The sequence below is a fragment of the Dromaius novaehollandiae genome, chromosome 14 (assembly GCF_036370855.1).
Source record: "Dromaius novaehollandiae isolate bDroNov1 chromosome 14, bDroNov1.hap1, whole genome shotgun sequence".
In the NCBI taxonomy this organism is placed as follows: Eukaryota; Metazoa; Chordata; class Aves; order Casuariiformes; family Dromaiidae; genus Dromaius; species Dromaius novaehollandiae.
Genome location: NC_088111.1, coordinates 5,514,841 through 5,530,472, shown reverse-complemented (window position 1 = coordinate 5,530,472; position 15,632 = coordinate 5,514,841). Strand labels below are relative to the sequence as shown.

Sequence of the window (15,632 nt, the reverse complement as noted above, 5' to 3'; positions counted from 1 at the left end):
CCACCCAGAACACTCATATCATTGTTGCAAAACACTGGCCGCAACGAATACTAGGTCTGCCACGCTACAATATGCTACACACCTGTACCAGTCATAGAGGTCGATCTGAATTGCCAGCTCCTCCAGAGACAGCTCTTCATTCTTCCAAAAAGGGATCTCAGTTGTTTGCCTGACCAGATCATCCAAGAGACCTTGCAGTTTCTGGACAATATGCAGGTAGTCTGTCTGCTTTGTGAACATCTCCTCCAGGATCAGCAAGTTTGGTTCCACTGTTTGGTTCAGGGCCAATGCGGTATCTAGTACCTGTAGTATAGCAGTTAAAAAAATATATTTTTTTTTGTTAAAGGAAGTCAAGGAAGTGGGAAAAAAAAAAAAAGGATTCATTCTTACCAGCAAGCAACGGACAGTTTACAGATTACTGTTCCTCTGTCCTAAGCAGCTCAGATTGCTACACTTTCAAAAGCAACTTCTAAGCATCCATAAACTTGATTGCCTGCAATGAGTTCAACCATAGTATGTCAGCTGGGCCTTAAATATATGCAGGCATGGATGTTACACTGGCTCTTCAGACAAGCAAGAATTCTTATGGCACAGTAACTAGCATTTTTTAATTGCCTGCCTGAATCTTCACTTTAATTTAGTTTAAAAGCCATCTTCTGCAGCAAGACAGGCGACCCAACAGAACAGCACAGACCTAGAAGACAACCACTAGGGCTGAGAATGCAATTTTTTTCCCCCCACTCTTAAGATTCATCCACCTTACACTTAAAACTCATTACAGAAATGGCTACAATTAAGTCTAGTACACAGCCATTTACTAAAGGCAATGTTGTACCAAAAGATTAGTAGCTAGAGCTATCAGGGTTGCAGAATGAGACCAAGAAAGTCTTTAGGGATAGTACAGCAACAGCCAATTGTACTAAAATGATATTTTACTAAGAGACTTCTCTGCTTTGGCCTCCCTCCACTTCCGGGTGTGGAGTACTGCTAATCAGAAGCTGTTTTTAAACCAAGCACAATCGCAAAGAGAAGACTTCATCTAACAAGCTATGCTTGCTTTGATATTTTTAGACGAGCTGAAGAAAGCAACATTAATGGAAATTTTAGCACATCTCTAAGATCAGAGTCTAACAAAAAAGGGCAGAACACAGCCTGCATCAAGAAAAGAGAGGTGCTCAGGAAATCTGTTCCTTCGCACACTCCCCATTTGCTAACACGTGCTCACCCGGTCTTGGACACCTGCCACAGTGCGGTTTGCATGGCGTAGCGAGTACGTCAGCCGGTGAATGCCATCACTGGTCTCTCCATTCCCATAGAAGCCAACAGCAATTCCAGCACTGCGGACAGAAAAGCAAGAAAAGGTAAGGTTAAAGCTAAAAAGCTATCTATACGTGCCCTGCTTACCTCCACAGCACCCTTCGCAGTCTCTTCAGCCGCCAAATTGTCCTCCAATTGCTCCGGCAAGAGGAATGAGAGCTACCGTTGCTATGCCAGGGGTCTAGCACCTCCTCTGGACATGGACTAGATTCACTCATTACGTTTTTAAAAAAAAGGACACAAAGAGCTCGCATCAAGTACTTGTCCGCTGTAGTGGTCCTTCTAGATGCATTTTCCATGCCCTCTTTCCTCCACTCTGAAACACAAACGATCATCATCTGTCTTCCCATTAGAGGTGTTTGCATTGCACTAATTTAGAGTACTGGTAAGCCAGGCTTAAAGACTTACTGGGCCTTCTCACAAAAGGTTTAATTATTTTTAAAGCAAGTGAATTTCAAGCTCAGAGACACGATTCAACTCCAGCTGTGTAGCAAATTACCACCTATCAGCTGATGTGTCCTAACTGTCCATACATATCAATCCCTCCCAATTATGAAATAAACCATATTAGCTTAAGCCTCACTTAAATGAGGAAGATCCTGTAAACGACTAATAACCTGGAGATTGTCTCATGCAAGTCAGCAACACCTCTTCTATTAGGCATCGCCACGGGAAGGCACAGTTCCTCTTCCCAAGACCATTTTTCTTAATAACAGAGGAGAAAAGAACTTGTTAAGGGGTCATACAACCAAACTCAGGGCTAACAAACATTACCAAGATGCAAATTTCCTATTGACATCACATGTTTGGCTCCAGAGTACCCACAGTCTTTTCTAGGACGGTTCAAGTCACCAAGGTTGTGTGCATGTGGCAGCAGAAAGGGAGGCTTTTTTGTATAGACCTAAACTTATTCTGGATAAACCATCTAGCTTCTTCACAACAACTTTCTGCCTGGGTTATAGTGCTGCCCTTACAGAGGTGGTTTGAAGGAGGTACAAAAAGAGGAAGGACGCAAGCCAAACAACAGCTCTCAGAACAAGTTCATGGAGCGCCTTTGCTGCACAGGAAGGGTCACCGGAGGACACTCAGCCCTCCTTCTCCCTCCACCCCAGTCTCCCTCCTGGCAAACGAACCCAAGCAGGCAGGCCAGAGTGGGCTTTGTCTAGATAACAGACCCTCACAGGCTCTGGCAGACACACCAGTGTGCAGTCCAAACAACTAGTTCAGCTGTAGCTCCTCTCCTGCAGGAAGAGGGCGTCCACCTCCCCTTCCCTGGTCTCCTCCGCTTCAACAGCATTGAGCAGAACAACAGAGTTAACCTGGCTGCATTTCTACTTTCTCCTCACACATGCAAGAAATAGAAGCAAAAATCACAGGCTGGAAGCAGAGCAGCTATGAAAATCTGTGTCAGTCTCATGCTTTTTCCAGAAATCAATCTCCATAAGTTATAGAGGGCTTGACCCATAAAAACCTCAGCTGAACAGTCCTCCAGGGAAAGCAGCTATCCTACATCATAGGCAGAAAGCAGCAGCAGTATGCAACTCTTACAACATTTAGTCTTATTACAAGAATTCATTCTTTCTTCATACACACCATTCCTCAGAAGTACTTCCATAACGCAAATGGAACTGATAAAGAGAGAAAAGCCCTCTTCATTCCTCACTGGTTGCAGCTATTATTGGAGCCAGAAACTGCATGCCTAGGATGCAGATTTAGTTAGAAGAAAACACAACAAGAGATTACAGATCCAGAGCTATGCTGAGGATATGGCAACTCAGCAGCCCGTCATGGTAATTACAAACCTCTGCCTTCAACTTCCCCTTGTCTTATCAGAGCAAACGGCTTCAGACAGACCATTCCACCATCCAGAGCAGCAGAGCCTAACAGCTGCGTTTGGTGTGTCAGCACCAAATAAATTCCAGGACATTCTTTACATTGAAGATGAGGATTTGACTCCTTCATTTTGCGACTCCTTTCTATTCAGCGCTTTATAACCACTAGAACCCTATTCTTTCAGCAAAGGCTTGGCAAGCACCCAAAATCTGCTGGTTGGCTCTCAGTATTCCCAGCACAGTAGCAGTGGTGCGGTGGAAAAGGTTCAGAAACGGCACTCAGAGTGAAGTGGCAGTAGTCGCTTTGTCCTTAAAAACGCAATGCAGCAAGGTACATAACCCCATTTACTAGAGGGTACCATTTACAAAGTGCTACCAACTACAGGCAACTGCCTTGAAACTCTCCTGCCGTACCGAGGGCAGAGGCAGCGCAGCAGCCATCCTCCCAGGCTTCCCGTCCAGCAGCGCGTTAATGACCACTTCAGCTGCCCTTAACCACCTCGGCGCAGTCATCGCTCCTGAAAGAAAATACTAGAGCAACAGGATTGAAGATAAAAGCCCTTCAATTCAGAGAGCAAAGTTCACAATATCATGTTTCCTGGGAACTATACGTAGTATTAATTATTCCCATTACTGGCCAGCAAAACTTAATGCTGCATTTGTGTCCTGCGCTAATGAGAACCACTTACACGGCCCTTCTTTCTCCTAGCAGCAAGCTTTACGGTTGCATGAGTTTCCCTTTCCACCACCCTAAAGGGAAGGAAACCGGCCCCGAAGCGCAGCAGCGCGTGCTGGTTGCAGCTGCCCGGATCCGTACTGCAACGGAGGGGGCAAAGCCGAAGGGCAGGCAGCCGGGGAGCTGCCGGGGGGGAAGAGGAGAGGACTTGCTGTTTAGCTTTCTGCTTGCATCTGGCTTCACCTAAACCTAACAGTTGTTCCAAATCCCTGCCTACGCACACTATGATGGTATAAGTTGCTATTGTTTAAAGCAGATTTAAGGATTTGCACTTGTTTTTAACTACCTTTTATTTGATTAAAGAGAAACAGAGGGGCTTCTTTTATTTAAACTCGCTCTTTTAAACTAAAAATAGATTAACTCCTCTTAACCCCGCAGCGTAAGTCCTTGAGGTCAGGACAAATCACATGGTTTCTTGCACAAACCCTGGAAGGCTCTATAGGCTGAGATGCAGCAGCTCTATCTCCCACCACATGATCAAGAGAAAAAAAAAAAAAGTCATCACACCATGGGGAAGCCTGCATTTCCGTCATGCAGTGTGGACACTAAACCAGCATTCCTGAATGGCACAGCTTTTCCACCCTATGGAAGATACTCTAACACATTTTTAACATTTCCGCAGGAAAGTCATCTCCACTTCTGCTATTCTTGTTTCTCCCTAATGCACACATGCACCTCTCCCCTACTTGCTGCACGCTACCCCACCCTCAACTCTTCCTCCCAAACCTACTTTTGCTAGTCTCCTGTCCCTTCTGCTAACCCTATTTCTCCCCCAACCTCCTTCTCGCTAATATTTTAAGCGAGAATCTTAAAAATCAATCTGCCCAGCTGGTACGGCATATTAAAAAAGGTGCTTTTACTGCTCAATGGCCCAATATTGCATTTAAAAAGCGACTCAGCCACTCAGTCACTGTGGTGGGTTTCAGGAAACCCACATCTGTAACGTTAAGAAAACACCGCACTCCTGAGATTAACGCTACCATTACCGGTGCGCACACACAAGCACCCACCGGGGAGGGACAGTGCACGTGCACAAGCCCCTCGACGGGGTGCGAGACCTGAGACAGAACAGCAGCACACCAGGACGTCTGCATACTCACAGCGGTGCAACGGTACGATTGCGAGTACTGCATGCTGCGTACGTACGCTTCACTATCATTTCTCAGCAAGACTCAAGACATTCAAGTTGCGGGGGGAACCTCACACTTCCCTCTCCTGCTGAAAAGTTCACAACTGGATTTCACCGAGGCCACAGCTTTCACATCGTTTGTATGCAAGGGTCACGCGGCTTAGGACAGCCCATGATAAAGACCCAGAATGAAACAAATCAAGACTAATTCCAAACTACTTGCGATACTACCCGTGAAAACTGTTTTCTGGATTACAAGGGGTATACATCAACAGCAGAGGCATTAATCCCACCCAGAGAGCATATTCATGCCTTCTGACGGAGCTCTTCCAGCTATAACACATACACATGCAGTGAAAACCCCTGTGGGTATCCAATCACCAGACTGAAAAGATGAACACTACCCATTCCCATCACATCCTTAGAAATGAATAATCTAACTACACCAAGTCATCTTTAATTACAGGAACTTCATAAGGAGAGGCCTTTTTAGACTTTGTGTTCTCAGGAGGAATGTTAATTTGTCTGTCTAATTACCACCTTGCACTTTAGCACCAAGGGAAAGTGCCATTACTGGCACTTGAGAAAGCAGGCTTTCACCATCCATTTGTACCCTTTTTTTTTCAGGTATCCCCTTCATGAAACTTCCTATCCACCTTCAGAGCTGAGCTGCCTTCTGGGGATTTTAGCAGCAACTACAGAGATTTGAGGATGAAATTACTTGCAAGACACAGATCAAAACTGTAAGGACTAGCGACAAACTAGGTAATCAAGGAGTAACCTACACAGGTCATTCCTGCAGCTTTGTGGCTAAAGAGACTGGGGAGACTCATTAGAGACACTATTTTGTTAGAGAACTTCTGTTAACCAGTTATGTCTTCCTGCTTGCTCAGTGTTTTCCCTTTCGCTCATCAGGAGATACTGAGTCATTAGGAAATGGTGATCCACAGTGACAAAGCCAGGACTCAGCAGGATTCACTGTGCAACCAGCCCTCCAGGATTAAGTACTACCTAGATAAGCGTGCATTGAGCATGGCTGGACTTACCCAAAGGTAACTAGCTCTCAGCTAGGAAGACGGTGGTCAGTGGCCGCTTCCACTTTACGACATTAGGACAGCCCAGCCCAGCCCAGCGGTTGTTTAGAACCTCTCACCACTCGAGCATCCAAGCTACCTTGTTTCCCCACCTTGCACACAACAGTGCAAACTGCCTTGCAGGTCAGCCTGCTCTTACAGGCTGACATTTAGAATAACCTTATTCCCTGTCGCTCTGAAACACAGCAGCATCTGCCAGTCTGGCACCTCTGTTATGTGTAATGCATGGTTAGGATAAGATATAGCCAGTTGACTAATACTTTAGCTGTTGCTATCTAATTGGGACTTCCTACTAGCGCAGGTTAGAGCCCATGCTTGTAGGAAGCTGTATCTGCTTCTGACACTGAACACAGAGCACAAAACAGCATCAGTTCGAATGCCCTGTCGTGTCCAGCTGCGGTGGGACAGGCAGAAAACAAACGTGGGCTTTGCGGGAGAGCAAGGAGCACTCAAACGGCACCTCAGTTTACCACAGCCTGCTATTGCTCAAAAGTGCCAACTTCTGAATGGAAGTTTAAAAACTAAGAAAAAAAAGGACAAGACAAATATTCAGGCAATATCAGATTCAGGTAGATTCTTAACATTAAGGATACTTCTCCATTTCATGCCAGCAAAAACAAATCGGGTACACCATGGACGAAAACAGATGGTTCAGATTTTGAGGAGTCTAAATAGTTTTCCAGCTTGTGGACAAGACCAGAAGTTGCATCAGATTTACCAGAATCTAAATGCTGACTTTCTAACTTTAAGTTGTCTCCTGCATGCTGTGGGAGACGTGCAGAATACTTTCTTCTCACCCTTCATACAATTAAAAACAAACAAAACCCCCACACTGCAGCAGCTGCTTTAGACACAAACACAGCTTAACAATAGCTACCAGGAGCTGGTAGCAGCAGCACAACTATAAATAGCATCAGCTGGAGCTTCTGAAAGGAAGGGTTAGGACCACAGAGCTTTCAGTGGATTGGAATGGATGTAGCTGAAGCTTTTGAGATCACTAACAAGAAAGGTGACTGAGGCTGAGATTTCTTCTATGCGAGCTGTTCTCTATTTTGCCTTTCCATTCCAGGCACTTATCTGTGGCCAGCAAGGCACGTAAGAGCTCTCTACAAAGAAGGGTCTATTTGCCAACACACGAGCTCTCCTCCTCACCACTAAGCCCTGCCTCTACAGGCAAAGCCATCCCCAGCTTGCTAAACTCACAACACAGTAATGCCTGCTCCGCTGAGTTGGTTCCAGCACCTCAGGGTTTTTCTATTCTTCTAAGTATGTGACTCAACAAAGCAAATATGAGAAGGCATTAACAGCACGATCTAATCCTTGAACAACTAAGCCTGGCCTTCAAGGAACACGTTCTCCTCCAAAAAGGACGCGTTCCAAATCCACCACCTATCGGCAGATAAAGAGAAGCAGTGAGCCATGAGACACGACAAAATGCACTCGTCTCCTCCTTATCTCCTTTCTGGGCAGTAAGGCTGCTCAAGCTCCTCCTCACCCCTATGCGCCCTAGCTAGCACAATTCTCTCACACTTCTAATCACACCATCCACTGTGGATTCACTAAGCCAAACCTCACTCAGCCTGTTCAAAAATCACATTAACACATGAGCCAATTCCCTTATAGCGGCTTTGCACAACTGGCAGTACACTTTTTTCTTTTACTTTAGTCATAACTCTTCTTAAAGAATTTTATCAAAACGGAGGCAGAAAGAAAAGGTGATACATGCTACCCTGATGCTGTAGAACTGCATATTTCCAGTCAAAACCAACACGTCTCTTCTGGGAGACTGCTTTCAGACCCGCCACCCCAGGCTGGGGCATGGGGGGAAGACTCCAGGTTGTCCTAGTTGCCAGTTCCGAGCATCAGTGATTCTTATCCAAGAAAGGCAAAGCTCAATCTCAGGACAGACGTCTTTATTTACGTTAGTCCATGGATCTCAGAGTACTAATTCTGCCCAAGTCAAAACAAACTAAGCCCAAGGCTCTTTTCAGAAGTCTGCAAACATCTTCCTGCTTTCACTGGTCCTATTGCTATCTTTCTATGAAGCGTGATCCTTGTCTGAGCTGACCAAAAAGCAGAGCAACACAAACATAAAACCTAAAACCTCTTCATCTAACTTCTTCTGCCCATGTTCTCTACTAATCACTTAACTTTTTGTGTTATTCAGCAACACTTCTTTTCATCTCACCTCCAAGAGCTCCTGTTGTTCAGTGATAACATGAAACGTTGCTGACACTAGCAGCATTACTAGCAACCCTTGGAGACAGCACATGAGTACAGATAATGAAATACAGGAGTGTCTTATACTGACTGCAAGGTCCAAAAGTCCATTTTCGGTCAAATATGAACACTCCCCCACACCCCCACCTCCAAAATTGTGCCTCTCTCTTCATAATCTACTCACCCATATATTCATTCCTTTTAGATGCCAGATTCTGACAGATCCCATCTAGACCTGCTAAATATTTGAACTGTATCCATCCCAGCTAAGTGATGAGCTCCTGAAGACTCAGGAGTCCTTGGTTAACCACTTGCAAAGTATCAAAGAGCAGGACATCAGCTATTCCTTTTCATATTGCTCAAACCACTAGGTAGTTCAGTAAGTTGCAGAAAGGAAGAAAATACATTACAGATATTTAAAACATGCATATAGTGAGCAGAAGGAGGGAGTACTGCCAACATTTACTAGTTACAAACACAGCATACCAAGTACAAAATACCCGCGCAGAATGCACCATCCTGAGCAATGGGCAAGACCCCTCCCAGGCAGCAACCTCACCTGCACACGAGGGTGGCGATGATCACGCACCAGGCTGTACAGCAGCAGTCAGCGTTTAAATGCTCTTCGCTCTTCCGATGGCGGCAGCACAGCCAAAACGAGTAGAACAAGAGGAAGAGGAGGTCCAGAGCGAGGCAGGAAAGAGCAATGCCGCCCAACAGCAACAGGGCCTGCGGAAGGCAAAAACACTGTCGTCACATTTGACCGCGTTGCACCCATAGCAGAGGCTGTTAATCGGGGCCCCAAATGCTTGAGGACTTGGCAAGAAGACCATCCTGAAGCCCAACCTTGGGAAAAGCTTTTTATAGGAGACTTTTAGCCCTTAGCATGTGGTAGCTTCCCTTCCTCCCCCTTCGTGCCCCCACTCCACAAAACCAGCTTCTGTATCTAAACCATAAATAGCTGAGCCATTTTGTCTACCCAAGTCCACAAACAGCCTAAATGAATCAGGGAGGGTTTCCGCTTTACTCCAGACCAGAGGTCAGCAGATTTAGAGAGAGAGGGGGGAAAAAAAAAGTTCAGCCAGCTGCCTCTATCTGTGCAGTTCTTTAATCTTCATGAATAAATATGCAAGCTTATTCATTAGAAACCCAAGTGCATGAGTGGGTTTGAAAGGGGGTGGAATTTATTATACATGTGTGAGATTGAATTTTAAAAATCAATCCCCATGCAAAGCTTCTATTCTAGGTAGGCCTAGAATAAATGGTAAATCCCTCATATACCATCCATATATATAGACAGACCAAAACTAACAGCAAATGCTACAGACACACTGATTCGAAGTGGTCACAAGCTTAGTTATCTTATTACATCTATTTCTATTCAGATGTTCCCTAGGAGGAAAGGGAAGCAGTAAGTGTTTAAGTATATTCCAATTCCATTTAACTCCATTCCAATTTCTTTTCACTCAGAAAATCCTGGCCAAAACCCAAAAAAGTAAACCAATTTTGTTTCCACACACACACAAAAAAATCCAGCATCTAACACCAAATCCAGCCACTCTTTCCCACGTGAATGAAGAATAGTATTTTATCCATCAACTTTTTTGGGCAAAGATTGGCTAGTGGTGACAAATGACAACTTATTAAAAACAGCTTAAATATCTGGAAAGGGCCTAAATCATCTCCTGCTGTCCCAATATTGCAAAGGCAAACAGATCTGTATCGGCAAGGGTAAAACAAAGGTTTGGGGTCCCCCCCTCCTTTTTTTTAATTCATTATCTCTTCTCCTCCCCTTGCAGGAATTCCTTAAGTAGCACTTATATGCTTCCTCCTCATCTAAACAACCTCCTGGTCCAAGGATTGAAAGAAAGGATGCTGCAGTTAAGACGGCAAGATCCTTGACGGAGGCTGTGAACGTCTTGAGCGGGACCTGGTGGTCACCTCCTCCTCGCAGGCTCTTCTGCCCTTCCCTCCCTCCACCAGCCATTCTGCTCCAGAGGTGCTTCCAGCTGTGTTAGCGCTCTGGCAAGCTCTACAAGCCGCGCGACGCTGCAACACGCTCCCCAGCCAAGCGAACACCAGCGTCACCACCGTAGTGCCCATCAGCCGCACGTAACGAGATTCACGCTGGCTGAAGCCGTCTGCGGCGGCACAGCTATTCCACGTAGCAGCAAACCCATTTCGCAGCCTTGCGAGACCTGCTCAAAGCTCACCAAGCGCACGGAGGACGGGGGAGGCCTACAGGTACGACTTGCTCAGATTAAACAGCACAAACTCAGCGCTGTAGGAACGGAGCCCTTTGATTTTTAGGAGAGAGAAGTGGGGGTGGAAGGGAAAAGGCCCGGTCCCCCTCTCCCATGATCACGCCAGATGGTGCGTGCACTGTTCGAGTTCCCGAGCAGAAAGAGGCCTTCGAGAGGGAAGCTGTGCTCGGAGACCAAGCTCTCCCCCTTCGGAAGGCCTGCCATGAACAAGCGCTCCATACTAATGTAACGAACACATTCTGCATACGAGGCTCCTTGGGGATATTCTTTATTTTTTAAACACTTCGGGCTGCTGTAATACAAAGCTTTCCTACAGTGCTTGCCTGCACTTCTTTCTTCACACCCTCAGCCTCCCCGTACTCGCTAAAAGGCATTACCTCGGGAGAGAGGCAGCCGGCTGCAAAGAGCCTCCCAGCCACCCTTTAGCAGTGAAAAACCCATGCTGCAGCTCCAGATGCAGAGGAACGGACCCATACAAAAAAAGAACAGAACAAGACAACAACAGAAAAAAGAAAAAACCCTGCCATGCACGAGACAATTGAAGGGACGCTTAAATATATGCCTTAATTTAAGCATTTAGCCAAAAGGACTTGGCTGGCCAATACACCAAGAGCTGTGTTTCATTTTCCAGAGAATATTTGTTTTCCATTAATGGATACGTGCCATGACAACAAGTGAAATCATCCAGCAGAGCAGATATTAATCTTTCTGACTGATGACTCAGTTTAGGACCCAGAGACTGGCTGGCAGTGAAAGCCCAGTTGCAACCAGAGATATGCCTGTGCCTGCTTGTCAGGATTAAATGACAGTATTTAAAAAAGGGGGTTGAGGCTGGACAAAATCCTCAGACATTTTATCCCGCAACACTAAATCTGGGACTCGGTTATCCAAGGCCACGTTATCCCGAGTGAATGTAAAATCATGCACTGGGACTTTTGCCACAAAAGAGCATCAATTCGTCTTCTAACATTCGCTGAACTATCAGAACCTTTACAGCAAATGATGCATGAACTACACTTGCAGGAAAATGGAGACAACTTGGAGGAGCAACATTTTACCACTGCGCTGACACTAATGGTAGAAGCGGAGACGGAGCAGTCCCTGAAAATGAGTGTAAATCCAAGCGGTATCAGCCAGGCTGGCAGCAGATGAAGCTACAGAGCTAACACGCGCTTTCAAAATAAAAGTTAACAACAGGACGTAGGGAAGTAACAGTGTGCAGCACTGCTAGCTTGGAAAGGCACCGTGACACCCGAAAACACTCAATCTGTCAAGCGCAGTCTCCGCTGCAGCACAGTCGCCACTGCCACGTTAACAGCCTTTCCCGACTCCAGCAGGGTTGCCGGGATTCCCAGTACCTGCTCTCCCCATGGGGATAAGAAGTGGGAAACATCTAGGTGCCCGTGCACAGAAAGGAGGCACCACAAGCAAAAGCAACATGGGACATGGCAAAAACAACCCCCCACATAAATATCCAGGGGCTGGTTAGAGCTGATGAGGCATTCCCAGGAGCTCTTGCATGGTGTAAGGGTGCTGATATTATACCAAAAAACATACATGCAGGTCAGCCTTCAGTATAGCATCATTCTTGGTCTCCGAGATGGATCACCAATTAGTAAGGTGCCTTATGTTACTGTGGATTGACTTAACCAACACGCAGCCTTGTCTACAGGATGAAAAATCTCCATACAAAACAGTTAGTTTCAGCTCTTTCAGACCGCTGGTTCCCAAGCATGATCCATGCCATTAGCTACCTGAATATACCTCCAATCACCATGATCCCAGAAGGCTAATTTTAGCTACTGAAGCTGCAATTAAGGTTAAAATCCACAAATAAACCCCATCTCATCCTTCCTCTATAGGAAGTGCCCCACATAAGAAACCATCCTTGCAATTGCAAAGTCACGAAGGGGAGAAGTGGTCTACATAATGACGCGAGAAAAGGGATACACAAGATACATTCAAATAAGTTGCCTTACAAGGGAAAGCCTAAAAAAATGAATCATTGAACTGCAGGAGGGCAGGGCTGGACTGCACTCACGTGCGGTGAGCGAGGTTTCACGTTGTGTTAAGTGCTTTTTGTTCCCACCTGACTGTACAAAGGAGCGTTGGCTTGGGGACTTGTCCTCCTCACCCCACCACCTCCCCTCTGCCATGAGGTTTACTCAGCATAGGAAGTCCTGGCAGGCTGGACAGGTTTAGAAAGTGAACCTTGAATACACACAAAACTCAGAACGATCCATGTGTTTATTAACTACAAGTTTTGCCAGCCTCAAGCTATCAAACTCCCAATTATCACACTTCTTGGCCCTTAACTGTACTAACAGCGGCACAGCATAGTGAACAGCCCTTTGCACGGAGTAGCTGACAGCTATTTCTGAGCAACACTGCTATTTCAGTACTAGTTACAAAGTCCACTAAAACCTCATGAAGAAACTCAGGAGCAAAGCTGAAGGCCTTCAGGTGGTTCCTTAAAAGCAAAACTTCATGCTTTTCATCTTCCATTAATAATTCTAAAATTATTTTAACTTGAGCTCAGTAATTTCAGCCCACAGGACAAAATATAAAAATCTAACAGCAATAGCTTTTGAGCATCTGAACACCACAGCTGGCTTAATCATTGCCGGACTGTGAACCGTTTATCGTTTTACCTTAAAGTTAGCTTTTGCCAAAAGAAAGCTTTCCACTCTGTCTGCAACTAATGTTCCTTCTGGATTTCCATGCAGAGACTTGAGAATGCGATAATAAAACAGAGAGAAGAGGTTAAAGGAGTGTGGGAAGAGAAAAATGGTCACCCAGAAGAACAAATGAAGCAAACTGGGCTGCTGCCAAAGGAGCTCTCGTATCTATTTATTCCATGAAGGACTTAAGTCTTCCTAGCCAGAAAAGAAACTGCTTGGGATAAAGTCATGCCTGCGCTACTTTGTGCACCTTTCTTGCAGAGTCTGGAACATCTAAGCAGCTCATGGACTCAAAGATTGCAAGTAATTACGTCCTATCAAACAGATCCCTTTTTAAGGCTGGCAACATGAAAACACTCTGACCCCTCATCAACTTGTTCTGAACATGCTGTGTGTTCAGAGACTCGATTTTTCTTTCCATCACCCTTCTGGTGAAAAGGGCTGCACGTGGGAGAAGAGTCTCGCTGGTGTACGTCGAGACATTTAAGTGTCTCGGGATGTCATTCATCCCACAGCCACTACAGGCGGAAGCGGGCTTTCGTAGGGAACGCAGCCAACCTCATACTGGCAAATCTAAATGGAGAGAGGGGGAAAAACAGGGGGAGGGGGGCAGGGAAAGGATGTGGAAACCACTGCCTGATCTCAGCACTAAGCCATCCATATCTCCCCTGCCTGGGGGACAGGCCTTCCCAGGCCAATTACAGTGTTCAACACAGCAGAGCAGTAAGGCTGGACAGGAAACATGTTGTGGAAGAGCCTTTTCCCACGGTACCAAGATGTGTTCTCCTTTGTTCAGGATCCCTCGGCAGCAAGGAAGAGCACCATGGAAACAGCGCACAGGTTCCACGGGCTCATCTACTCACGCAGACATCTCCCCGAGAAAGCACGCTGTAAGAAAGTGCAGTAGATTGCAAATACACGTATTAAGAGCAAGTCAACACTGGAGCAGTGACATAGGCCGACACCTTTTCTTTAGCTTCTTTAGGCTATTGACAGCGTTTCTGGAAAATGAAAATGCCAAGGATTATGTCATTATTTTTTTTTAATCACCTAAAGGTAATACACCAGACATTAAAATAAAACAGCTGAAACATCCCCTAACATGACTAGATTGCTCAAACCTATTTAACCAGGTTGGTTACGTAAGCAGTCTAGCTCTGCAGCGCCGAGACGCTGTCTACGCAGTGAGGGGCGTTCCTAAGCTAGCTGACATTACAGCTGTGAACTAAAGCTACTTTAATTACAAATGAGGGTTCACATGGAGGTTTAACATAGTTCAACTAGAATGGCTTTAACTCAGTGTAGTTTAATTCACTTTAGCGCATTCCAGGTGGTTTAACTAATCTGCTTTGAATTTATTCCTTTAGTTAGTTCAGATTAATTTCTCAAGTGCCTTTGTGCAGGCGATACGTGAGAACAAAGCTAGGGTGATTAAAAATTTATCATTTCCTCCGTACTAACACTCTGACCCCTCATTTCATAATTAAAGACTTGCAACATGGTCTTCATATTTGATCCCATTCACAGAAGCCACTAGCGCCGAGGCCAAGACGACACACGCTCGCTGCTGTTTGCCTTGTTGTAATAACCAATAAATAACACAATCGCCACCAGAGTCCTGCCGAGAGCTGTGGCTGAACATATCCTGCAGCGAAGCCTGCGCTCCGCACCTTCCACAGGTTACAGGGGGCAGGTGCTGGCATTCATTAGAGCATCTCAGCTCACAAACCAAACTAAGGAGAGTTTGAAAGCGTCTAGTACAAAGAATTTGCCTAACAATTGTGCTGGGTTTTTTTCTGCCCACAAATGCAGATCTAAGCCATGCTAATCAGCAGTGAACACTGGAGTCCTATTGGGTTAAAGTCAAATAACAATCCATTTATTCCCTCAGCTGTTACCAACTCAGCAATCTCCATCTTACACAGCAAGGAAATATTCCCAGAGGTAAGGGGGTCCTCTAAATTGGATGTTCTTATCCCTAGTTTCTCCATAATGCTGGCTGAAAGCCTCTCTGCACTACAGTGATGAAAAGAATGAGACACTCTCACCAAATTCAGTTTCCACTGACATGTCCCCACAGACTAAATCTTTATTAAATGAAGCTTAGCTCAGAACTGGCAGCTTGTCAAATGAGCATTCTCGCTGAAAAGGCGGATTTCCTTTCTGGGGATTCTGCAAATTCCCTTCCAGGGCTCTAAAAAAACGGATGCACCAGTGTTCACGCAGGTCTTTGCCCAAAATCCCAGACCTGCAGAATGTGTACGAAATCCTCTTGAGAACAGGCCTTCAGCTTTAGAAGTTTACTCCTTCCTAATATTCCCGGTTGGACAAAGTTAACTGGATGTTAACTTTGTTTAAA

General features: G+C 45.5%; 1 protein-coding gene across 3 annotated transcripts in view; it reads right to left on the bottom strand.

The window, feature by feature from the left end:
* Positions 1–15,632, bottom strand: part of TTYH3 (tweety family member 3) — an 82,529-nt gene that overhangs the window by 31,056 nt on the left and 35,841 nt on the right. For all 3 annotated transcript variants that reach the window (XM_026116198.2, XM_064520176.1, XM_064520175.1), the window contains exons 2-4: positions 8,888–9,057; positions 1,226–1,337; positions 83–303 (exon numbers count right to left, since the gene is read on the bottom strand). In XM_026116198.2, coding sequence (XP_025971983.2) covers positions 83–303; positions 1,226–1,337; positions 8,888–9,057 — 503 coding nt within the window. The remainder of the gene's footprint in view (positions 1–82; positions 304–1,225; positions 1,338–8,887; positions 9,058–15,632) is intronic.